Source organism: Brassica rapa, chromosome A09 (genome assembly GCF_000309985.2).
Source record: "Brassica rapa cultivar Chiifu-401-42 chromosome A09, CAAS_Brap_v3.01, whole genome shotgun sequence".
NCBI lineage: Eukaryota > Viridiplantae > Streptophyta > Magnoliopsida > Brassicales > Brassicaceae > Brassica > Brassica rapa.
The window spans coordinates 16,851,847-16,878,965 of record NC_024803.2 but is presented as its reverse complement, the minus strand read 5'-3'; the positions used below and the strand labels follow the sequence as shown (position 1 = coordinate 16,878,965).

The window sequence follows — 27,119 nt, the reverse complement described above, 5'->3', positions numbered from 1 at the left end:
CAAAGGACACGTAGCCCAATCGATGAACAGAGGACGGCACCGAATCATTTTGACTTCACCTTTTTCTTATGATAAAGAGTCTCATCGTTTTTCCTATATATACTTCGTACTCCTCTTTTAGGTCCCTACGTCTCTGTCTCTCTTTCTCTATACTCTCAATTCTCAGTTTCTTGATTAACCCAACAACATTAATTTTGTACAATTTGACTCCATTAATCATTAATTATTCTTCAAAACGATGGGAAGATCACCATGTTTGGATAAGAAAATTGGGCTCAAGAAAGGTCCATGGACTCCAGCGGAAGATCAAAAGCTCATTGATTATATCAATAAACATGGTTATGGAAACTGGAGAACTCTTCCCAAGAATGCTGGTTCTTATATATATCTTCGTTATTGCATTTTACTTAATACTTTTATTCATTTTTGTTTGATAAAAATTTTAACCTTTTTTCTCGAATCTTGTTAATTATAGGGTTAGAAAGATGTGGTAAGAGTTGTCGTCTCCGGTGGACTAATTATCTCCGACCAGATATAAAACGAGGAAGGTTCTCCTTTGAAGAAGAAGAAATCATTATTCAACTTCACAGCATCATGGGAAACAAGTGAGTTTAATGTTTCCCTCTTCTTGACATATTTTCAAGTGCATTAATTTTCTATGTTTTTCTGACTTTGTTTGCTTTCTTGATAAACTATATTTTAGGTGGTCTGCAATTGCGGCTAGATTGCCAGGAAGAACAGACAACGAGATCAAAAACTATTGGAACACTCACATCAGAAAAAGACTTCTAAAGTTAGGAATCGATCCGGTAACACATAGTCCACGTCTTGATCTTCTGGATATCTCCTCCATTCTCAGCTCATCTGTCCACAACTCTTCTCATCATCATCAACAAAACATGTTGAGGCTTATGATGGGTGATGGGAATCATCATCATCAGCCATTAGTCAACCCGGAGATACTCAAGCTCGCAACGTCTCTCTTTTCAAATTCTCAACAACAATACAAGAATCAGAACAACCCCACCAATACACACGAGGTTAACCAACCCGAAGTAAACCAATATCAAAACGGCTACAATATTATTGGTAATCAAGAATTACAATCTTGCTTCCCTAGCATGGATCAATTCGCAGAGTTTCAAGACCCCATGCCAACGACGACGTTTCCAGATTCAGTGCATTCGCTCCCATTGAACCAGGACTATGATTATTCGACATCTAACTTCGCATTAGAACCTTTTTACTCTGACTTTGCTTCGGTCTTGGCCACACCCTCTTCGAGCCCGACTCCATTAGACTCAAGCTCCACAACTTACATCAATAGTAGTACTTGCAGCACCGAGGATGAAAAAGAGAGTTATTGCAATAATAACTTCATGAATAGTTCTGAAATAGGTCCTGATTATTCGTTTGATGTTAATGGTTTTCTGCAATTCTAAGAAACACATTAAAGACCCATGGGATAGAGTTATTTAATACTATTGTATTCAATATATAGATTTTGTTACATATGTAAGATACAATTTCTTATTGTTTTTTCTTCTCATTATTTTATACTAGTTTAATATATCGCCAAAGCTAGCGAAAGTAACATCCCACCAATAAACAATATACATCTCGTAAGACTTTTTTAAATGATCCAGTTTCTGTTATTGGTATCTACACTTTTGTTTAATATATTTGGTCAGCTTTTCTTCCACATAACTGCCTACAGATCGATCCAGCGAGAATATCAAATATGGCTCGAGTTACAGCATATATACATATTTTATCAGGTGATTTAATTTTGCTGAAAAGAAAGCAGAAAAAAATGATAACCAAAACACTTGACTCCTTGTGTTTCACTCACTACCCTGAATAAATTAACACTCCCTCCGTTTTACAAAGATTGATGTTTTAGAAAAAAATATTTTTATAAATACATTCTTTATATTTTTCATGTATCTTTATTACTAATAATGATTAATTTTAAAAAACTTACTGTATTTACTATATTTTTATTAGTTTTAAGGGGAATTTGCCGAAAAACCCTATATATTCATTTTAAACATAAAGGTGTATACATATTCCATCAAATACAAACCAACCTAAATAGATGGTAAAATTACTAGTTAACCTTTATGACTAAACAAAAAACCATAAATATATTTTTTATGATTTTGTCATTCTGAAATTTACAAGTAATAGAAAGAAGTCTACACATAAGTAGTATTTCTAAAAAATATACTATAATTAGACTTATTTTGTAGTCTACGTCGTAATATGATCTAATAATTTAATTATAAAAATGTAAAAATATGATCTAATAATTTAATTATAAAAATGTATCAATATAAGGATTAAGATGACAAATATAAATTATGATTTTATATTATTGAACAATATAAAATATATATATTGATTTGGTAACCATGCGTTAGACAATTTTTATGGTTTACCAACAAAAGAGGTTCTAACATGTTATGTCTCTAAGGGTTAGATTTTAGATTGAGACATTTTTGGTTTTTTGAATTAAATTGCATATTAATGTTGAGTAGTTTATATTTTGTATATTTTGATATTTGATACAATAATTAAGATTTTTTTGATTATCAAACAAACATTTAAGATTTGAGATTTTTAATTTAGGGCATAGTAGACCTACAATAAAGTCTACTGCATTGTAGGTGTAGTGTCTTTTTCATACTTTAATTGGTGAACTAGATTTTGACCCGCGCTTTGAAAGCGCGGGATCGATTCTTTTTAAAATTTCATTTAAATTAATAAATATTTGTCTAATCTATATTTTAATAGATTTTCTATTTGTTTATAGTCAATTTTTATAATATTGTCTTCTTTAGTTTTTTAATTATTATTAAAATAAAAATGTTTGTGTAATAATTAATTAGTTAAAAGATTTTAAAATGGTAAACTCCTACTCAATAAATTTAATCATATTGTGATGATATATTTGGTAAGGTTATTTATTTATAATTTTAACTTATTAAATAAATATTATATGAAAAATGTAATAGACATTACATTTTTTATTCTACATATTTTTAATTAATGCATAAATTTTAAATTATAATAACATAAATATTTAATAATAGGAAACCGGTGCTGCCTATTTATAATATTGATCGGATTCAAAGCGAGGTGTTAGGTTTTAGGAAAAAACTTGGGGAGAAAGTTGGGGGATCTTTTCTTTAAAATCAAATTTCTCTATATTTTAAGATTAGTTTTGGAAAATTCAGTTACCATGTCAAAGAGTTAAAATATTTTTCTGCGTGTTCTTCAAGTTGGGAGATTTTTTTTAATTTGATTTGATTCCGTAAATCTCTGAGTAAATGGGATTTAAAACGACTTAATGGGCTTAAAAACGAAAATGTAAGTAGCATATTTGTTGGGCTTTTCATTTTTGAAAAACATTTACAACAATTGAAAAAACAATTGAAAAAAGAAATGAAATGTTTTGTAATTAATAGGAAAATTCAGGGGCAGATTCATAAGAAGTATTCTGCTTTAATAGTATAGATACAAATAAAGAATGTGAAACCATATATTATATCTATTAAAAAAACACATTTAGTAAATCATACGTTAAAATTATTAAACAATAAAGAAAAAAAGAACCCAAAAAAATCGTTGTAATCTAACAGATAAGTCTACTCACTAGTAGTAATTTAACCCAATCATATTTAACCAAGTTAATTTTAACTTAACTGAACTTAAACCAATTTTTTTTAAAAACCTAATGTGAAATCATATATTAAAATTATTAGAAGAATATAAAAACGAAAAAATTATAGTAGACTAGTTTGTAACTCTACCAAACCGAAAACAATTTTAGATTACAAAAATTAAAAAAAAAAACAATTTTGATTGATTTTAGTTTTTTGTATGAATAAATTAAAATTATAGTAGACTAGTTTTGTGTTTCACTTGTATAATATTTTTTTTTTGTCAGCTCTTGTATGATATTATTAATTTTTGTTAGTAATCAATTTTCACAAGATATTATTTTCAACCAAACAGTTAAAACATCCATAAGATAAAACAATAACGAACACAAATAAGAAAACAAATCTATACAAAAATTCCAAGAAGTTTTAAGAGTAAAACTAATCACAAAAACTTTGCAATATGTCTCAAGTGTATACTTCAAACAATAAAAATGCAGTAGTAGACTTCTAAGAACATCTCCAACAATGACACCAAATTTGGTGTTGAAATTACACCAAATTTGGTGTTTTGGTATCATAATCTTTTTGTCATCTCCAACAATGACACTAAATTTTCAACTAAAAGTAATATTATATATATTATTTGATGCTTTCAGTTTTAATTTTTTTTTAATATTTTTTATTATTTGTAATTCATAAGTAATTATTTTATCATATTTAGATTATTATTTATATTTTTATTATTTGTAAGTGATAAATGATAATAGTCATTTAGTTATTTATTTTGAAAAGAAAAGTAAAATAATTTTAATTTTTAAATATGTGAAAATAAATTAAAAATACAAATAATACACTATATTTATGTTTAATTAGAATTTTCTAGTAATTGAGCTATATTATTAAATGAAACAAAATAAAATATGTATTTTAAAGATTTGGTGAATAGCGTTACACTAAATATGGTGTAACAATATTCATAGTACACCAAATATGGTGGGATGGTGTCAATTTTGATGTTTTGTTGGAGATGAAATTACACCAAATTTGGTATTTTGGTGTCTTGTTGGAGATGACCTAAATAAGTCTACACTTAGTTAACTACCTAATCAAACCAAAAATTTCTTAGCTCCATAATTATAACACATTAAATTGTGAAATTTATCCAAGACCATTAAGATTTATTAACACACACTGTAAAACAATTAAATCATAAAAATATGATACATAATACACAAATGCACTTTTAATAGAATTTTGGACGTAAACTTCAACTGCAATCTACATTTGTTGACTTATGAAGACCTCTACACTAATTTTCTAACAACATATTCAAACAAAAAATTGATAGTTTCATAATTATAACATATTATATTTTGAAAATCAGTTAAGACCATTAGGATTAACTAACACACACTGTCAACCAATAAAATTTTGAAAACATTTAATGAATAATACACAAATTCACTTTTAATAGATTTTTCTACGTATACTAAATATGCAGTCTACACATTAGTAGACTTTCTTTTTAGATTAGGTATGTAGACTGTCATATACGTCTACTCTTTGGGTTAGTTTTTGTAATTGCAAAATTCACAGGTTAATTTCTTAATTTAAAAAGTTGTGATTTTATATGTGTAGACTTCCTTTATTGTTTATAATTTAAAAATATTAGTTTTGCAATTGATCTGAATTCACCTAGGATTTGGCTTTCAACAGTAGACTTCATATGCAATTTACGTTATCTTGGAAGATGTTTGTTTTGCAATTGACAAAATCTGAATTTCTATGAGTAGATTTAAATGAATGCCTACGAATATGTAGAATTCATTTGAAGTCCACTCTCAAATCCGACAGATTAATATTGTGTTTGACGAAAATAAAATAGTAGATTCATTTGCAGTCTACGTTTTTTGTAATATTAGTATACTGCATATGAAGTATACTCTTTAATTTATTTTTGGTCAATCTTTTAACATTTTAGTCAAACACAAAACAAACTTATTTAATGAAGTCAAAGTTTTGGTCAGATGCAAAACATATCTTTTGTAGACTTTCCAATCAATATGCAAAATGTAGACTTCATTGGAAGTCTACTATGAAAATTCAAAAGTTTAATCAAATGCAAATATAACTTTTTTATGTAGAATTTTTAGTAAATCTACCTAATTTTTTTGTATGTTTCCAAAAGTAAAGACGTATAGATATTTAGGGAAGTCTGCGTAGCAAAGAATATAAGTTTGATCAATTTCAAAACTAACATGTGCGTTGACAAGTAGACTGTTTAGTATGTCTACACATATGAGTACACATACAAAAAGTCTACTATCGCGACACAATACAAAAAGTCTACTACCGCGACACATATTTGAAAAATTATGAAAACCATGTAAATATTTTTTTTTGATGTAAAGATCGTTTCCAACTTTTTCCACCGTCCAAGTTTCAAATATGAGCAAAAAAGCACCTTTGACAATTTTTTTACTTAAGAAACTCAAAAATACGAAGTTTGTCTTTATGGAAATGAAACTTGTGAAAGTTTTTTAGATGAAAATGAAAAGATAATGAAGATTTGTTGGTTTGGAATGAGGAAAAAGTAGATATAAATTGAATTCTTGAGCTTTAAGAACTCAAAATAGTTGTTCATGGTGGTTGAAAATTGACGATGATGTCATTGTTGTAAATACTGAGAAATGTTTAGAGTATATTTGGTTTTTTGATATTTTGAAATAAATAAAAAATTAAATAATAATGACTAGTTTGTTAATATTTCAAATTTTTGAAAAGAGTATGAAAAATTCATGGCTGAATAGTATTTACAAAAATGGATTAGTTTTAGGTTTAACATGAAATGTTAGGTTGTTTTTTTGAAAAATCCCTAGTTTTAAAATATGAAAAATAGATAAATCACAAAATTATTTGTTTAATACTGAAATTATATATATATATATATATAAAATAATTTCTTTATTAAAAATGAAAATCTAAGATATGCGTTATTTTGAAACATAATAAATAGTAACTTACAAACCAAAACAAAATATTTGAAACGGTAGACATGCTTTTAATTAAGTAAATCTAGAATATCCTTTTTGGTAAAACAGTCTAGAATATCATGAACATAGTAACCAAGTAAAAATGAACCAATACTTACTAACTAACTAATTAGTACTAAGTGTCCTATAGTATAAATAATTTATTCAGTTCACAAAAAAAAACTTACTAACTAATTTACACACAAAAATATAACTTATTAACTAATTTAGTGAATTCACTTAAAGTGAAGATCCGATGGCCAAACCGGCAAGACTGGCCATCAACGTTTGTATGGGCAATGGTCCGACGTCACGTGTCAAGCAGGCTACATGTAAGAAATGATTTTAGACAACGTAAATCATAAGCAAAAAAAAAAGAAAGGAAAAGCTCGTTTTAATTTAAATCACGGTGTACATATATTTCCATTTTACACGTGTTTTGTACGGCGAGTCATCTGAAAGTGGGGACGCGTGGGACAAAGCACGTGTAAACACGAACCAGTGGGGGTGGGGGACACTTAAGTTTGAACGTCGGCACTTTGAGATGAGCTATTTGCTCTGACTTCTGACCCTGTATGATTTGCCTGATTGGCACTGATTTTAGTTCAAAACTAATTAAAAATACAAATTTAATTAAAAAAGTAGAGATGGATTACAAACGCATTATCCATAACTTTATCAGTACTTTCTTTTTTGAAAAGACTTTATAAATATTCACAATATTCTTTTGTCAGAGAACAAACTTAAAACTAAAATAAATACATTTAAATGTTTATGTAGTTGCGATACAACTCAGTATATGGAAATATATGTATACTACTACTAGTCAAACATAAAAAAGTTGAGACGTCTATTTTGGGCGGTGGCATATGAATTCATTTGGGCTTAAAAGGCGAATATTGTTTTGCATGATTCAAAAGTAGTTTTCGTTTTTTCATGTCCCTTACAAGGAACACGTTTTATCCTTGTATAGACTTGTGTTTTTGTGGGACCAATTTACTTTTATTTTATTTTTTATCAATAGTTTTAAAACTTCATGTATTTTATGGCAGAGAGGGAGTATATGCTTTGCCAAGCACACCAAGAGTCGCTGATTGTATACAGCTATATTTTACATTCATTTAATTTATATTGTATTAATTATACATATTACAAACTATCATGTCACAAAAAAAGATTTAGTAGTTTATAATAGACAGCTTATATAGTTGATGATTTAAGTGGTTATAATCAACGCACCTGTAAAGGCAACAATATACTCCCTCTGTTTCTGAATAAATGTTATAGTAACATTTTTTACACAAATTAAGAAAGTTGCTGAAATGTATATAAATTGTTATTAATTACACATCTCTAACCAATAGTATTTGAAATAAATAAAATTATTTATAAAATCAATAGAATTTATAATTAATTTTCAGCTGAAAGTAAGTATAATTTATATTGAAATTGTAAAATGACACTTTTTGTGTAACAAAAAAAATGTTAGAATGACACTTATTATGAAACAGAAGGAATAATATTTTTGATTCACTAGTAATTATAGCAAGTTGTCCAAAACAAAAGAAAGTAACCATTAACAAAAACACAGAAAGCCCTAGTTATAATTCATCTTATACGCTAATGCTAATGCATAGTAGAACTTTCAAGACAAAAAAACACACAAGACGTTTACACAATAACCTTTTAATCGATCAACTATAGACTGATTTAATAACAAACAAAGTACATTGGATTTGGACCAAATGAGTGATGTAATTATTAGAAATCACTGATCTACTGGATTTCGTAGCTTGAAGAAATGTTAAGTTTCCTTAAATGTCCAAGTGACTAACCAATCAATTTTTTTTTTTTTTTTGGAAAAATGTTAAATCTAACCAATCAAATATATTCGCAAATACTAGTTTACGAGTGTTTTGAAATCCGATTCGGACCCGCGGTTGAACCGGTAAACTCGGTGACCCAAAAATAATTTGGTCTGGATTTTGTCAAATACTCAATATTTAAAAATCCGTAAAAACCTAGTAAAACCCAGAACCCGATACCGGCTGAACCACCGGTCGAACCAATAAATAACTTTTACTTTTAAAAAAAAAGTTTTTAATTATGTTTTTAGATTTTGTTTTACATTCTAAGTTTCTAATTAAAAAGTTAGTTGTTGACAAAAAAAGTTAGGTTTTCCTTTTTCAGTTTATATTTCTGATTTTTAGATTTTGATGAAGATTTTACTATGCCATTTAAAGAGAATGAAGTGAACGATGGTAGTATAGACAACCAAAATTAGTTGATATGATTTGGTGTTGGTTTATTTTCGTCATTGACAATTTATTACGCTGAACTTTTACTTTTGGTTTATTTTGTATTTGAAGTTTAATTTATTATTCACATTAGACATTTAAATATTTATAAATTTTATGTCTTGATTTTCATAGATGTCATAACTCTTACGTTGTTAGAGAAAATTTTAAATAGTCTAAATTATTTTTTGATATTTTGTATGTCAAATAAAAATATAAAAACTAAAGTTAAGTATTTTCTAAATGTTTCTAAACATAAAATATATACATATCCAAACTATTATTTTATGTTTTAAAAAACATTTAGAAAATATTAAACTTTAGTTTCTATATTTTTATTTACATAACTGATATATTATTATATAATAAAATTAATTCATTTATTAATCCGCGGTTTATCCGCGGTCGATCCAATGACCCAGCAATCCGATAAGTCGCCCGGTTCAATGTTCGGGTCGGTTTTAAAAACATTATAGTCTACATAAATTCTAAGAATTACTCCCTTCTTTTCAAATTATACTCCTTCTGTTCCTAAATGTAAGACGTATTAAGTAAAACACAGTTATTAAGAAAATGTATTTTTATCTAAAATGTATTATTAAAATTGTAAATTTAAAAATAACTGAACCAATTATAAAATAGAACTATTAAATTTGATTGGTTATACCGTTTTTATAAAGTTAAAATTACCTAGAAATATGAGAACATCTTACATATTGGAACATAAATTTTCTTTTAAACATTTTATATTTAGGAACGAAAGAAGTATTATGTTTTAAAAGGTTTATGTTGTTTCAAAAAATATATGATGTTTTGAGATTTTAAGGTTAGTTTTGAACTTTATTATTGGAAACTGTTCAACCAGATTGTATGGTTTTTTATAATTGGTTGAAGATTTCAAAATTATATTTTTAAAAGTATTTTTTAAAAGAATGTATTTTTTCAATCTCTGTTCCCAAAACATGTTATACTAGGATAAGATCCGCGCCTTGCGCGGGATTAAATTATTATTTTTATTATATTTTGCAGAATAAAACAATAGTTTGGCTTCATTTGGATTACGGGTGTTCAATCTGGATATCGGGTTGGTTTCGGTTCAGTTCGGTTTTTTTCGGTATTTGGTTAGTAAAATATAAATACTATTCTAAATCCATATTTACTTTGACTTTATTCTTTCACATACTTTTGAAAGATTTCAACTGTACGACTAAATTGATCAGCCAATCTTGTTGCTTTAAATTATTAGTGTTCATATATATATATATATATTATTTAGTTTGAATATTTATTAAATAAAAATTCATATGCGTTATATTTTATGATCATTTGTAACTTATTATAACAAAAAAAAATAATCTATTGATCACAAAATTTTCATAGTGGGAATATTCAAATTTCTAATAATATATAGACGTTTTGAAAAATTCAAATATAACATATAAGAAAAAATATAAATGTTTTTTTTATATATTTAATGTGATTTTTTAATATCTTTCAATAATATAAAATTAAAAAAAAAGAACTAAGATACCAAAATTGTTATCAAATATTTATTATTCATAATAATTAATTTTCATATATACGTTAATCATATTAGGTAATTTCGTAGCTTCTAATTAAGGAAAGTGCAAAAAAAATTTTGGTAGATTATTTATCAATTCGATAGTTAGTTTAATAAAAAATATAATGTAAGTCAAGATGGACCAACCTATTTTTCTAAGAATAGTATATTTTATATAGTCATTTATTAAATGAGAATTTATAATCATACAGTTCTATGATCATTCATATCATTTTATAACTGAATATTTAAATCATCGATAACAAAATTTTCAATGTGAAATCTTTAATAAGTTTATAATTTATAAATGTTTTTGAAAATTCATTGAAAGTTTTAATATTAAAATATTTATGTAATCTTATGGTATATAGTATAATCTATATATATATATATATATATAATATATATGTTTTATTATTAAATGATATTTTTTACTCATATGGTTTTAAAATAATGTGTATCTTCTTATAATATTAAATAAAAGTTCATATTAATACAATTTTATGATCATTTGTAACTTATTATGATAAAAAAAATAATCTATTGATCACAAAATTTTCAGAGTGGGGATCTTCAAATTTCTAATAATTTATAGACGTTTTGAAAAATTCAAAATATAACATATAAGAAAAATTATAAATGTTTTTATTATATATTTAATGTGATTTTTAAATATATTTTAATAATATAAAATTAAAAAAAGAACTAAGATACAAAAATTGTTATCAAATATTTATTATTCATTATAATTAATTTTCACATATACGTTAATCATATTAGGTAATTTCGTAGCTTTTATTTAAGAAAAGTGCAAAACATTTTTTGATACGTTATTTATCAGTTCGATAGTTAGTTTAATAAAAAGTGTAATATAAGTTAAGATGGACCAACCTATTTTTCTAGGAATAGTATATTTTGTATAGTTATTTATTAAATAAGAATTTATAATCATACGGTTCTATGATCGTTCATATCGTTTTATAACAAAATATTTAAATCATCGATAACAAAATTTTCAATCTGAAATCTTTAATAAGTTTATAATTTATAAATGTTCTTGAAAATTCATTGAAAGTTCTGATATTAAAATATTTATGTAATCTTATGGTATATAGTGTTTAATATATATATATATATATATATATATATATATATTTATTTTATTATTAAATTATATTTTTACTCATATGGTTTTTAAATCATGTGTATCTTCTTATAATAAAAATGTTAAACCATTGATCATTAATTTTTAACATAATAATTTTAATAGTTTTAGTCATTTATTGTCGTTTTTAAAAATTCAAAATATAACATATACGAAAAAATCTAAATTTTATTTTTATAGTTAATTTGATTGTTTAATTTATTTTAATAATATAAAATTAAACAAAAAATGATGGAGGAGATATACATTGTTATCAAATCTTTATTATTAAACTCATTAATTGTCATATATATATTAGTCATTTATGGTAATTCCGTAGGTTTTATTTAAGTAAAGAAAATATCATATCATATCATTATATCATATAGTTTGACCAACTTATGTATCTAACAACATATAAAAATCGAATGTGGACCTACTTATTTTTCAATTGAATGTAATTGACTACCTAATTGAGTGCCACTTATGTATTGGGGCCTCTTTTAATTAATACAAAATTGAGGTTACATTTTTTCAAATGTTCCTCAATTAATATATAAGGGATTGTGAAAATTAGCAAGGGAGGGATTATTATTAACGTCGACAAACCGATAGTGGACTTTAAATGTCCGAAAGGGTAAGAAGCTTTAATCACATGGGCTATTAATGTGGTCCGAACTTAGAACAGTACGTCATTAATCGTCAGAGAGAACTATCACGCTTCAATTATTTTTGGATGAACTGGTATTTACGTGCAAAAAAAAATACTGGTTTATCTTTGAATTAGCTTTTTGAATTTGGACTCTTCAGTCAACAGATTCTTGCTCTTGCATCGCTTTTACTTCCAGCTCACCGTCCTAACTTTTAGGAAGACTTCAGCTGTCTTAACTCGTAAGATCATTTTCGTATTAAGATATCCCATTTGATTTATCTAGCAAAACTCATTCAAAATCGAATGACTATTCATTTTCTTCTTTATTATTCAAAAATTATAATATTTAAAAAATATGGTGAAAAAACATGCTAGTTTTGTTAGTTTTGAAATTCTAAATTTAATCCGTGTAGTTTCAAATACTTTCTCTATTTCAATTAGTTTTGAAATTCTAAATTTAATCCGTGTAGCTTCAAATACTTTCTCTATTTCAAAATAATCCATGTTTTAGAAAAGGGAAAATTCCATAATTTTTTTTTTTTTAACAGGAGGTTCAAAGGTGATCCGTAATCCGCACGTGGTTTCCGTTTGCCCAAAGGCCCGTAATTCGCACGTGGTTTCCGATTGCCAACCATCTAATCCCCCTGATCCGGAACCAGCCGACACTAATACCCATTACCCAAGGACCCGGTACCAACGCCGTGATAACTTTAAACTTAGGGAAGGCGTAAAGCATTTCGTGACCACAGGGGGTATTCGAATCCGGGTCCGTATTAATGTGTTAACTACCTCAAGACCACTAGCCCACCACCCTGTGGTTGAAAAAAAATCCATACAAATATCTCAACTAAATTTCATTAAGCTTTTTAATACCCAAAATTTTTCACTACTCGATTTAATACACCAACTAATTATTTTGTTTATTTTAATACACAAATTTTTAAAACTGCGTCCCCTTTTTAAAGCTCAAACTTTGTTTATTTTATTTAAAATACTAATAATAAATTTCAAACAAAATTATAAAAAATTTCCAAAATCTAAGAAAAAATATTAAAATTTTTCAAATTTATTTGAAGATTTAGGAAAGAATGTAAACACATTAGGGAGAAATTTTTAAAAATTAAAATTTTCATTTTGAAGGAAACGAATATATTTCAGAAAACAAACTAAATTCAATATTTAAGACTTAAAAATTTTATTGCAAAATTTAAGATTATACACAATCTAGTTACTTTTATTTCTCAAACATAAAAGATAGATTTTTCTGAAACTTGTTTTGTAAATTTTGTAAAAATTTTAAATTTCGTTTGAAACTTATTAGTATTTTTAGTTAAAATAAAAAAAGTTTTGATATTAAAAGAGGCACAATTTAAAAAATTTGTGTATTAAAATGAACAAAATAATTAGTTGGCGTATTAAATTGGGTAGCGGAAAAGTTTGAGTATTAAAAAGCTTAATGAAATTTGGTTGGAGTTTTTATGGGATTTTCCTATAGGGAAAAACTGTTTCATAAATACATTTTTTACATTTTAATACATTTTTATTAGGTAATAATGTTAACTGTAGAGAAATTAATTGTGTTTATTGAGTTTTGATTGGTTAAAAATTATAAGAAATATCTAGTCACAAATAATGCATTTATAATTAAAATTTAAGATGTTTTCTCAATATGTGTCAAAACTCCAAGACATGTATTTTCTGAAACAGAAGGAGTATTTGTTTCTGAAATTGTTTGAACTATTTATGATTTAAATTTTTTTTTTGGAAACTTTATAGTATGTTTTTTTGTTAATCCAATAAAGCTTATTATACATTACATTCGGTTAAATCGGTGATGTTAACTATATATGTTTTTATTTTGGTCAAACTACTACTATATATGATTTAAATGTTGATATAACATAAGAAAATAATTCTTTCTGTATTTTTGTGTATTGAAATGGTAGGTTTAATGAGACAATCACATGGGTTATTATTTATAGTCATAATTTAGAACAGTGGGTCACTTATACGTCATAGTAAGATATCACTTTTTAATTATATTTCTATCTAGACGAAAAGAATTGTGTGTCTAAATACCATCTAATATTGGGTGCATCTTTCTATATTAATGGAACTCAAAATCAATTCAGAAAATAGGATTAGAGTTTATAATAGCGTATTTTTAAAAAATCTATGAAAAGTGTTTACTGATTATCTCGTATGAAAATGTGTATATTATTGGATGTTTTGAACTGATACAATTGTTATGATCCGATGGATATTAAAGAGAAAGAGAATACAAGAGTATTTAGATTATAGGTTCAATATGAAAAAGATATTAGATCCATTTTTCCTCTTTTGTTATTTTTTATAGGTATTAAACGGCAACGTGAAAAAATATTTTGGGCGATATGGTGATTTTTTTCTCCCTCTCTAGGCGATTTGATCTCGACCAATAGGAGTGGAGTGAACTTTCAGAAGGAGAATATCCTTGCTGCAAACAAGATTGAAACAGGAAATTTTCAAAATATTTTTGAAAATTATCAAAGATCTTCGGAAAATATTCGATTTTTCTATCAATCTTCAAAAGAAAAGAGTATTTATTTAGGGTTTATAACACCGCCGTCGCAAACTCTAATACCTTTATTGACTTGGAGAACAGCTAGAACAGTCGAACTAATCTTCTACTGGTGATGGATGCGAATCTGGTCGAGGTGATGCAAGGCATGTCACTGGAGGAGGATAAATCGATTGTTATACCACAGGACGATACTTTCTGTGCCATGGAAAGAGGAGGAAGAAGCTTGTTGGGTAGACTGCTTAACCCGGAGTGTCAGAATATGGCTCGGATGCTAAGAATGATGCCGAAAATCTGGAAGGTCTATGAGCGGGTCAAGGGGATTGCTTTAACAAGAGAGCGATTCCAGTTTGTTTTCGATCTGGAGACGGACATTCAGACTGTGCTGAAACAAGGGTTTTGGACTTTCGATGACTGGGGGATGGCTATGGAGAGATGGGTCGAGTATCCTCCCAAAAACTTTCTACAAACTACGGTAATTTGGGCACGTCTGAGGAATATTCCGGTGAACTATCTGACGCTGAAAACAATTGATGCGATAGCATATGGGATTGGTCATGTAAAGGTTATTGAATTTGATCCGGAGAAACCTTTGCTTAATGACTATGTGAGAGTTCAAGTGATAATCGACCTCAACCAACCTATTAGAGATAAGAAGTCCTCACTCTGCCAGGTGATCGAGTGGAATATATAGACGTGGAATATGAAAGAATCAGGAAGAAGTGCTTTCATTGCCTACGACTATCACATGAAAAGCAGAAGTGTCCGTTGCTACAACGCTCAAAAAAAGGATAAGGAGATAGCAGTGGCCCAATGATCAGTGCAGAAGCAGGCTAGGGAAAGCCGTCAGCACCATAGCAATTTAGCGGAAACGCTTATGCCACTCCTTGCTCCATCTGTGCCTCCGGGGTTTCAGCCTCACAGTACAGTGGTAGCTTCTGAAGTATTTGAGCAGATGAGAATATACATGAGTTTTCTGGACCCTGAGGAGAGAAGACTCAGAGAAGCTAAAATGAAAAAGACTCTTGACGAGCTATCAAGAGATCCTCTGGCGTAAAGATCATGTTTGAGATTGGAGACTTCTCCAGTGATCTTGATGGAGAGAAATGGAGAAAGAGGTCGAGTTTTTGACTTCAGAGGAGCTGAGAATGGAGAGGTTCCAGATATTTCTGAATCATCAACTCGAAGAAAAAACCGTCAGTATCCAGCCGTTGAGATGGGGAGTGAACATAACAATCAACAGAAGGAAGGAACAGATGCTATTGGTTTTATAACAGAACATGTTACAGAGAGGAGTGTGAAGCTTAAAGTCTCAATGCAGAAAACGGCTGACGAGGTGATAGGGTGTCAAGGGATGGAGGAAAAGAATGCAATGGCTCTAGAGAGAGAAGGTTTTGTCATGGGAAGCCATACATCCATGTCAGGCGAGAGAGATAATAGAAGTCGTAACTCCAGACAAAGCAACTCATCTTGGGTCCTTAGGAATCAAAACAAAAGACGAGCTATCGGCGTTGTGAGAGAGAGGAGTACGAAGGATAACGAGGAAGGTCCACTCAAACGTAAGGCTACTGAGGATGGAGAAGTTACGTCAAAGGTGTCAAAACACTATGAAGATTTGATGGTTTACCAGAAACCACCCAATCCTTAATGACGACGCTCAGTTGGAACTGTCGAGGATTGAGGAGCAACTCGACAGTTTGACGCCTGGAGGAGATGGTTCGTGAACATCTCATGGACTTTTTGTTTCTCATAGAGACTAAAAACTCTAGAGATCACGTAATGAAGTTTCAAAGCTCGTTGGGTTACGACCACTGTTATTTGGTAGACCCAGTGGGGCTTAGTGGAGGCTTGGCACTTTTTTGGAGGAGTACATATGAGGTGGAGGTATTATCGGCGTCAAACCGGATCATTGATATCCAAGTGAAGATTGGAGCATTACGGTTCTTCATGTCTTTCATTTATGGAGATCCAGTGAGACATAGGAGACATGCTGTGTGGGAGGTATTGAGAGACATCAGCCTGAACAGTTGGTGGCTGGTTTCTAATTGGTGACTTTAATGAACTGCTGAACAGTGGAGAAAAGCTAGGAGGGCCAGCACGAGAAGAGAGCTCTTTCTTTGAGTTTCGGGCAATGCAGAGAGATTGCAGATATTGCGAGAAAATGTTATTAACAAAAAGGAACAATTATTCTTTAACACACCATTTATAGGAGATGTAATTAAATATCATACGGGTTACATACTTAAGATAAGAACACTTAGCAAGATTACAAGCAAATAATAATGATCTTGGCGAATAAAGAAAAGCAGAATAATCTCCAATTAGTTACGTGAATAATTGATTTGAAGAAATGATGACTAATCAGAAGGCATTCCTCTTACCAATAAGCCATAGCCAACCCAACGAAGTTCCTGCAACTATTCCTCCTGTTAAGAAAACCACCAGCAAGTTCCCTAACGCATTCTTTTCTGGACCCTTCACAAAAATAAAACCAAATTTTCTTTAAGAAAATCAGACCAAATGTGAGACTGATTGTCCATTGTTTAAATATCAAACAATGCTATTTTTTGCGTATATAAATCTTCAAAGATAATGTTGTTAACATTAATATCATACACTAACATGTTTTATTTTCGTTAAAACACGCTAAGAAAAAAAAATCAAATCAATAATCTCTATTCAGAAAAAGGTTAAAATGGAGTACCTTGTAGCCTTTAGGAGCAGTGATGAGAATGCAAACATTGAGATGTCCTGTTGTCAATCCCAAAAAAGTAACGAGCATAATCATCCATCCTTGATCACCAAACTTCGCAGAGAAGTAGAACGCCGGGATGAGGAAAAAACGTGACAAAGTTGCAATGGTGAGCCCTTTTCTGTTCTCAATCTTGAGCCATTCCACCAGCGGCGTATACCTCCCAACCAAGTTCCCACAATTGTACATCGCTACTAGGACAAGGGCATACCAAGAGCCTAGCCCATGATGTCCCGTGTTCTCATATAAGAACCCTGGAAAAATGGATAATGACAAAATGTAGATGAGGGCTAGATTCACTGCATAGTCTATGTTTTGAACTAAGAGCTCTTTGTTGTTTAGTCTTTGATTATTGGAAGCATCGTCAGTCTGCATTGAAGAATCAAGAAGGTAAAATGAAACCAGCTTTCAAAAAAAAAAAGAACCTAAAATGAATAAGTGTGAAGAATATTCCTAAAAATAAGAATTATTCAAAAAAAAAGAATCAAGAAAGATAGATTCTTGATGAATCTGAGATTGCTAAGAATATCACTGCAAAAAGAAAAACGAAAAAAAAAAACAAGAGAATTGAGTACATTGATTTTCAAAAATGTTATATGGTTTTCAAAAATGTATAAACTCACTTGCTCCTTTACGTAAACCGTCGTTTGAGTTATCAAAGGCTGCTTTAGTCATTAGCCTAAAAGCTGAGGTTAGAGCACCAGCAACACCCAGACCAGCCATGAATGACTACAAAGAAGCAAGAAGATTGTATCTCTATTAGAAGATTGTATCTCTGGTAATATTTGTTTAACCTAAACGATAATCTTGAAATTACGTTATAAATACCTGGATTAGTTCAGGGCACATCAAAGATAAATCACCGATCATTCCTCCTTGAACAGTAGCATCCGCGAGGCCAAAAGAAGCAACAATTGCGCATAAACCGATATAAGGTCCGACTCCACCACGTCCTCTTGTAGTCAAATCCAACTGTTTTTAAGTTTATACCAAAAACAGTTTATAAGAAGAATATTGAGTCCATAGTCAAATTAAATTCACTTGTAGTTCAAAAAAGTCTTCACTTTCTTTATTGTAAGATTAAAAGAGACATTAGGTTTTAACTTACAACAATTAGCAATAGTGTGGATATTGTGAAAATAATATAACCAATCAGGTTACGTTTCCGGGTATTGATTTTCGATTCGTGGTATGCAAGAATCACAATTGTTCCAAGCGCAAAGGGCTGGTATACAAGTACTAGTACCCTTGACGGATGATAATCCTACAAAAAAACATAAAAACTTTTCAACTTTTTTTTTAGATAACCAAAACAGAATTGACCGAACAAAAACCGAACCGGAAAAACTTTGTAGTAGTAGTCTGCGATAGTGAGCAGACTGTTCCAAGAAGCGAGACCTCCGATTCCAAGAATACAACATATGACCTTTGCTTGAAACTTCCCCTGTTTTATTTATTTTGTTATAAAATTCAGACATAAAACAAATTTTTTCGTTTAAAAACTAAAAACAAGATTTTTTTATTTTACATTAAAAACCAGAACAATGAAAGATCTTTGGATCTAAGTTTTTGGTGTCCTGGAAGCTTACCTGAAGCTTTTCGGGAGCTTGATTCTCGTTTCCATCGGCCATTTTCAAATAGTTGTTGAGGGCTCAAAAGAACATAAACCCTGTTTCAAGATTCAAGTATTGGACTCAACTCAAGATAAATTTTATTCTTTTGGTGAGAAAAATCTGTCATGGAAGTTGGAACTTAGCAAAAGGTTTTGAGGATTTTTGTAGAGCCAACGGGTTTGTTTATTTTATTACAATCAAAGCTTTCATGTGATCCCAAAACAAAAGTTGCTGGAAATAGTCTGAATCCCAAAGTACTAAACAGCTCCAGTGTTTGATTTTTTTTTAAACTATCTGTTAGTGCAAAGATGACACCATAATTGAGTAATGCAGAAGATAAATCAAGAGACAAAATAGATACAAGCAACCAACTATGCTTTATTAGAAATCGCCTAAACAATCTATTACAAGACTTGCTTATCAGCTTTTACACGTCAGTGTTAACACCCTAACACACGTTACTGACAGATTCCTAATTTACCCAAACATGTCTCTTTCCCGTCAGTACTTCAGCATCTGCTTCAGCACGACCCAAGAACACCCCTAAAGGATTTTCACCTTTCCTCTATAATAATAGCCAGTGTCTTATGGAATACAGACGACTCCATAGCTCTTTTATAGTGATTTCCACGTTCCTGAAACCCTAGTCTCCAAGGAACATGAATATGGACAACTTCCATATCAATAAGTACACTTTCCTTTTCTTGAAAAGCACTTATTCCTCAAGGCATAAACTTGCTCCCCAAGTTTATCTCTTGCTTTTTTCTCCACGGTATAAACTTGCTCCTCAAGTTTATCCCACGCCAGCTCAGCATCTTGCGTCCACATGGTCTCCACCACTCTGCATGCCTCCTGGTTCACTCTCTGACACACACTGCCTCAGCAACTACTTTAACGACTACGTCAAGACATAAACCCTCAGTTTATCCTTCTCCATCTCAGCATATCTTGCATCCACATGGTAACCCACCACTCCGCATGCCTTATGTAGTAACGACTAATACCTCCAGCATCAGTGACTTCGTCGCCTAGTTAGTCACGGAAGACCATTGACATCTACAAGCTCCACTTGCATCTTCAATCTCCCCCTTTTAGCTTTGTGTGCCGATCAAGCACAATATCATTCTGGTTCAACAACCACGTTTCCTCACCTGGAAACTTCCACCCTTGATATGCCATTCTCCCCCACGAGAGTTGCACTATCTTCATCTTCTTACATAGATATGCTTTTCTCCCCCACAAGATATGCACCATCTACATCAGGACGTCCATCACCATGCTCTTCTCTCCCACGAGATATGCACTCCTTGGACCAGAACGTCACCACTTTCCCCCTGCTTGATTGCATACTAAGCTAAAACACAGATGCTTAGATGTCAATACAAACATCACAGACACACCTGTCTGCTTCTTCATGCGTACTGCATCAGGCCCTGACTCATCCGCCGAGCTACTTCTTGAACTACCTCTCGAACCACTCCTTGTCTTGGCTCCTTATGCTTGGGCTTCTTCCCCTCTGCTGTAAATATGGTAGGCTCCTCCCACCCAGTCTTCACAGCTATCCACGCAGCATCATTGATTCCTCGAACCAACAGCTTCATGTGCACCTTCCAATGACCATACCGGCCATCCTTCTACATGATTGTCTTCTGCACAGAACAACCGTGTACATCTTCACCTTCAGGATCACACCAGTAACTTAGGTGACCCGCTCTGATACCACTTGTTAGTGCAAAGATGACACCATAATTGAGTAATGCAGAAGATAAATCAAGAGACAAAATAGATACAAGCAACCAACTATGCTTTATTAGAAATCGCCTAAACAATCTATTACAAGACTTGCTTATCAGCTTTTACACGTCAGTGTTAACACCCTAACACACGTTACTGACAGATTCCTAATCTACCCAAACATGTCTCTTTCCCGTCAGTACTTCAGCATCTGCTTCAGCACGACCCAAGAACACCCCTAAAGGATTTTCACCCTTCTTCTATAATAATAGCCAGTGTCTTATGGAATACAGACGACTCCATAGCTCTTTTATAGTGATTTCCACGTTCCTGAAACCCTAGTCTCCAAGGAACATGAATATGGACAACTTCCATATCAATAAGTACACTTTCCTTTTCTTGAAATGCACTTATTCCTTAAGGCATAAACTTGCTCCCCAAGTTTATCTCTTGCTTTTTTCTCCACGGTATAAACTTGTTCCTCAAGTTTATCCCACGCCAGCTCAGCATCTTGCGTCCACATGGTCTCCACCACTCCGCATGCCTTATGTAGTAACGACTAATGCCTTCAGCATCAGTGACTTTGTCGCCTAGTTAGTCACGGAAGACCATTGACATCTACAAGCTCCACTTGCATCTTCACTATCCATCTGAAAGCAAAGCCTTCCCCCAAGAATAACGAGCCTCCTTCATTTGACTGCATATTTTAATCAAAATCATCACATGTTAAAAATATTATTATATATTTTTGAATAATATGAGATATAATGGGAAAGTTTTCCCTAGTCAAAAGGAAACATTATATTATTAATAAAATTAATGGCTCAACTAACTTATATATTTTTATAAAGAAATTGAACTCCATTGTCCATATCAAAGTTTTTTTCCATGATTAAAGTAGCAAAGCGCTATTTCAGACACTGTTGGAAACATAGTAATCTGATTATGGCCATATACGCTATTTTATCTGTATGTAACATCTCTCTTCCTCATCTCTATATGTTCATCGTTTCTTTCTTTCTCCCAAATTTTTAAACATGTCTTTTTCTGCCCATGCTTGTATTATGATGTGTAAAACAACTTGTTGAACCTGCCTCTTTGTGGTGCCCAGGCTTGGTCGGTCGTATAGTGATGACTAAATATTGTTTTGATAAAGTCAAAAAGAGGTTAGAATTTTAAACTCTACACCTCAAAAGCATTAACAAGAGTGTTAACCACTGCACCACGATAAACTCTCTAAAGGCATCTCTAACCCATGCCACTATTTTAGTGTTAAAGTTACACTATTTTAACATAATTTTAACACTTAATTGTTTTGGGGCTCTAAGCACAACACCAACTATCATACTAAAAGAATATTTTTATTATTATTTTATTAAACAAGACTCTTTTAGTTTTTAACAGTTTAATAAAATATTTATTATTTATGACTAAAATATTCAATGTTTAAATTAAATTTTGTTATGTATTTTTAACTAGTTTTTAATTTGTTTTCATATAAGTTAACATTTTATATGAAATAAACTAAGTGATAACAATACAAATATGACATATTTATTTTTATTAAAAGATCAGATCTAATTATAAAATAATAAGATAAATGAAATATAATCAAATATAGTTACAAAATATTTAAATAAACAGTTTTGAAAAAAGGGTTTTTGATATCTTGCATATTTGCATTGTTTTATCCATTCATCCATTAGCATTTTCATCATATAGATTAGGATTTAGCCATGTCTAGGTTGCATTTTGCATTCATTGTCCTCATCAGGTATTTGAGTACCACATGGAGTTTCTGGAGACATTTGGGTGCATTTGGAGCTCAAAGGAGGTGATTAGAGTGGTCTTTGGACGAGCACTGCCTGGAGCGACTTCTCGGAGCGACTACATGAGGTCGCTGTGCACCACATCCCAGAGCGACTCATCCAGAGCGACTGCACGAAGTCGCTCGCGTTTTCACATCCGGAGACACACATATTTGACCCTGGAGCGACCTTCCAGAGCGACGTGCTGAAGTCGCTCCCGATGTTCAGAGCGACCTGCTGGAGTGACACACCAAGGTCGCTCGCGTTTGTGCCGTCGGAGACACTAAAAGTGGCTCTGGAGCGACTTGCTGGAGCGACACCTGCAAGTCGCTCCGCGTTATTTTGCTGCCGAAAATTATAATTTTTCGGGGACCTTTTTGCAATTTGAAGGCACGTTTTGCACTTCTAAAAAACCTATGTTTTAATACTTTGTAAGCCACTAGAGGCAGATTATCTTTTATCTTTGGATCTATTGAGAAATACACAAGAACTCTCTTGAGAAGTTCATCTCTTGGATTTTGATTTGTTATGTTCTTGTGTTGATTTCTTATCTATTTCTTTACATGATTAATCTGAAATCCAATATGGGTTTAAGAGGAATCATGGAGATTAGTGAGTAATCACCTTTTGAATTCATGGGTTAGGGAGATTAAGGGTGATTAGGTTAGAGCTAGGATGTTTTAGTGTAGATCATTCATATTTCCTTGCTAGTAGAGTAATCATAATGCATCTTCTGAGTTGGCCACTCAGTTGTTGATCCTTAGGCATTTCTCACCCGAAAGGTGTTCGATGAAATGCCCGAGACAACTCTCCTAGGCTTTTAGTATACTTTGCCAAAGACATTTGTTGTTAAAGATGCTAAGATAGCTAATAGACTTGTTAGTAATGATTGCTTTCATATTATTCAACCAAAGACATTTGATGTTTGAGATATGTTAGCAAATGAGCATTCATCTAGACATAGAGCTTGCTTAGAATTGTGTCTAGGCTTAAGGTTGATAGTTTGATTGATCATTTGCCATCCTTAGTTCGATACTTGATCACCCAAGGTCTAATCCCTATGCCCATGAGTTCTATTTTCCCTTAGTCAAGAAAGTATCATTCTGTTATTGCTTTCTAGTTTTAGTCATAGCTTAAAACCCATCTAAATCATTGGTTGCACTTAGATTAAGTGAGTACTTGCATTCTCAGTGCTTTGATATCCCTCAGAACTGGTTCGACAATCATTTATACTACAACATTTGTCTTAGGAGCCTTGAAAACTCCTAACATCAAATTGGCGCCGTTGCCAAATTCTGAGTAGATTTCAACATTGAGATTTAGTCACTTGCTTGAGACTAAGTCATTTTTATTTTCTTTTGTTACTGATTCTTCTTCACCTCCCTTTAATCTACAGGTGTATGCACTTGAGGAGCAGGGGTCCATCAAACCTAGTTCCAAGAGCTGCAGATATCAGAGCTTTAGAGAGAGAGTGTGCTAGAAAGAGAAGAGAAGAAGAGCAACAGGCTCAATTGCAGAGATTGCACACTGATATGGGAGACATACATCAGCATGATGCAGGCGTAAATGGCGCTAATAACAATGCTCCAGCTAACCAACAGCGAGCAGCTCGACCCATTGGCACTTATGACCGCCCCAACATTCATGGTCATAGATTGGGAATCCGAGCACCAGCTGTAGCAGCCAACAACTTTGAGATCAAATCAGGACTCCTCAATGTGATTGAGAACAACAAGTATCATGGCTTGGCTCTAGAGGATCCATTTGATCACTTGGACAGGTTCGACAGCTACTGTGGGTTGTCAAAAACCAATGGTGTGTCCGAAGATGCCTTAAAACTCAAGTTATTCCCTTTCTCTTTGGGGGATAAGGCACGTCAGTGGGAGAAGTCTCTACCCAGTGACTCCATCACCACTTGGGATGACTGCAAGAAAGCATTCTTGGAGAAGTTCTTCTCTACTTCAAGAACTGCTAAGCTGAGAAACGAGATTTCCAGCTTTCAACAGAAGAACTTGGAAGGCTTCAGTGAAGCCTGGGAGAGATTCAAGGGCTACCAAGCTCAATGCCCACACCATGGCTTTTCTAAGGAGAGCTTGCTGAGCACATTCTACCGTGGTGCTCTTCCTAAGTACAGAGCCAGACTGGATACAGCTAGCAATGGGTTCTTCTTGGGGGAACTGAGGAGGATGCAGAAGAGCTGGTTGACAACATGGTAAAGAGTGATGCAGTCTACAGTGGAGACCACGACAGAGGCAGTAGAACAGATGATAAGCAGACGAGGAAAAAGATCAAAGCTTTGGAAGACAAGATCGACCTACTCATTGCTGAAAAAGCAACCCAAGAGCAGCTGAAGTTTGTTGGTAACTCCAAGCAGGAAGATCCACTTGCTGTCAATGAGGTTGAGGGTTTGGAAGGTCAAGAGGAGTTGTGTTTCATTAACAACAATGGTAGCTGGTACAAAAAGGAGCCCAACTTTCAGTACAACAACTACCAACAGAAATCCTATCCCAACAACCAACAGAGTGGTTATCCGCATAGAAACAGCCAGCAAGGCAGCTACCAGCCTCAGCAAAACCCCTCGTCTGGTTCCTCTGCTCCTCAAGAGAGCAGCACTGATACCTTACTGAAACAAATCTTGGAGTCTCAGACTAGAAGTGAGAAGCATATTGGTTATGAGTTGAAGAACCTTCATACCAAGATTGATGGGAGCTACAATGAGCTCAACAACAAATTCTCACACCTTGCTTCTACAGTCAGGAATTTAGAGAATCAGTTTGCTTCCATGAACACTCACCAAATCGCCAGCAAGGATCTCTACCTGGAAAGTCTGACCAAAACCCCAAGGAGGCCAAAGCTATCACCCTTAGGAGTGGTAAGCAGTTACCTCCTAAAACCCTCACCAAGGATGCTGAGAAACTAGGTGAGGGGGTTGCCATCAACATAGATGATGAAGTGGTGATTGTTGATGAGAAGATCAATGACGAGATCTTGGAAAAGATAGTGGAAGCCAAAGGTAAAGGAAAGGTTGGGGAAGAGAAGAAGACAGTAAAGGATGGTGAAGTTGTTACTCCAGCAAGTGAAAGTTCTTTTGTTCCTCCTCCCTATGAACCCAAGCTTCCATTCCCAGGTAGATTCAAGAGGCAGCTGCTAGAGAAGTACAAGGCTCTGTTTGAGAAGCAAATGAGTGAAGCTCAGGTTGCAATGCCCATCATCGATGTTTTTATGTTGATTCCTCAATACAGCAAGTTCTTGAAAGATGCTGTAGCTGCAAAGAAGAAGGAGATGGAAGGCATGATGATTCTTACCCATGAGTGCAGTGCCATCATCCAGAGGCTTGATGTTCCAGAGAAATTAGAGGATCCAGGAAGCTTCACACTACCTTGTGCTCTTGGACCTATGGTATTTGAGAAATGTCTCTGCGATTTGGGAGCTAGTGTCAGCTTGATGCCTTTGTCTGTTGCAAAGAAGCTTGGATTCACTCAGTACAAGAAGTGTAGACTCTCTCTGGTGTTAGCTGATCGTTCAGTGAAGTATCCTGTGGGCATCTTAGAGGACCTCCCTGTGAAGATTGGAAGGTATGAGATACCTACAGATTTTGTGGTGCTTGAGATGGGTGAGGAGGCTCAAGACCCATTGATTTTAGGAAGGCCATTCTTAGCTACAGCAGGAGCTATTGTTAATGTAAAGGAAGGCACGATTGATCTCCATTTGGGTAAAGATAACATCCTCCACTTTGACATCAAAGGGAAAATGAGGAAACCAACTGTGTTCGGGCAAGCCTTCTACATTGAAGAGATGGCCACTCCTGCTGATGAGCACCTTGAAAAGTTACCACCTGAGGACGACGAGGAGGGAGCATCTCCCTCTACTCATTCCCCATAGAAGGTAACCCACCACACTCCCTTGTATATACCATTTTATTTTTGCATATTAGTCTTCTTTTCGGTATCTCTCTCTCTACTTGACAACACAGAGACTGTGTAACTCAAGTTTGGGGGAGGTACCAAGTATTTGATCATGTTTGCTTTGATGTTGTTTCATTGAGTCATGCATTGCATACCTATTTGCATATAAAAAAAAAAAAAAAAAAAACAATCATATAGTTTGCATCATTTGCATTTCTAGGAGAGTCTAGAGCATATAGGTTGCATTCACTTGCATTAGGAGCAATGATTTTAAATGCCTTGTAAAGAACACTACGTTGCACCTGAGTAGCTTTTGCACCTCTCAAAAAGACTTGTATGTTTCGAGCCTTGAAAACTCTTCCTGAAACTTGTTGATTGCTGAAACTCAGTCTT

General features: G+C 32.4%; 2 protein-coding genes, 1 non-coding gene and 1 pseudogene across 3 annotated transcripts; 2 read left to right on the top strand and 2 right to left on the bottom strand.

The window, feature by feature from the left end:
* Positions 1–14: 14 nt before the first annotated feature.
* Positions 15–6,437, top strand: LOC103839774 (transcription factor MYB74). Its single transcript, XM_009116262.2, has 3 exons — positions 15–374; positions 476–605; positions 704–6,437. Exons 1-3 carry the CDS (start codon positions 239–241, stop codon positions 1,440–1,442), a joined length of 1,005 nt encoding a protein of 334 aa, XP_009114510.1. The 5' UTR covers positions 15–238; the 3' UTR covers positions 1,443–6,437.
* An 8,592-nt stretch (positions 6,438–15,029) lies between these two features.
* On the top strand, positions 15,030–15,971 carry LOC103839928. Its single transcript, XM_009116415.1, has 2 exons — positions 15,030–15,587; positions 15,741–15,971. The coding sequence occupies exons 1-2, from the start codon at positions 15,030–15,032 to the stop codon at positions 15,969–15,971; spliced, it is 789 nt and encodes a 262-aa protein (XP_009114663.1).
* LOC103839773 lies at positions 15,246–22,669 on the bottom strand (annotated as a pseudogene).
* Positions 22,670–24,794: 2,125 nt separating this feature from the next.
* Positions 24,795–24,901, bottom strand: LOC117128617. Its single transcript, XR_004452011.1, has one exon. It is a non-coding gene; the product is annotated as a small nucleolar RNA R71 (small nucleolar RNA).
* Positions 24,902–27,119: the final 2,218 nt, after the last annotated feature.

Excerpts from the sequence above, each read along its gene's own strand:
- LOC103839774 (XM_009116262.2), top strand. The coding sequence starts at position 239 with ATGGGAAGATCACCATGTTTGGATAAGAAAATTGGGCTCAAGAAAGGT. Across the intron at positions 375-475 it reads AACTCTTCCCAAGAATGCTG|GGTTAGAAAGATGTGGTAAG; the intron begins GTTCTTATATAT and ends TGTTAATTATAG. Across the intron at positions 606-703 it reads CACAGCATCATGGGAAACAA|GTGGTCTGCAATTGCGGCTA; the intron begins GTGAGTTTAATG and ends ACTATATTTTAG.
- LOC103839928 (XM_009116415.1), top strand. The coding sequence starts at position 15,030 with ATGGATGCGAATCTGGTCGAGGTGATGCAAGGCATGTCACTGGAGGAG. Across the intron at positions 15,588-15,740 it reads AGAAGTCCTCACTCTGCCAG|AAGCAGGCTAGGGAAAGCCG; the intron begins GTGATCGAGTGG and ends TGATCAGTGCAG.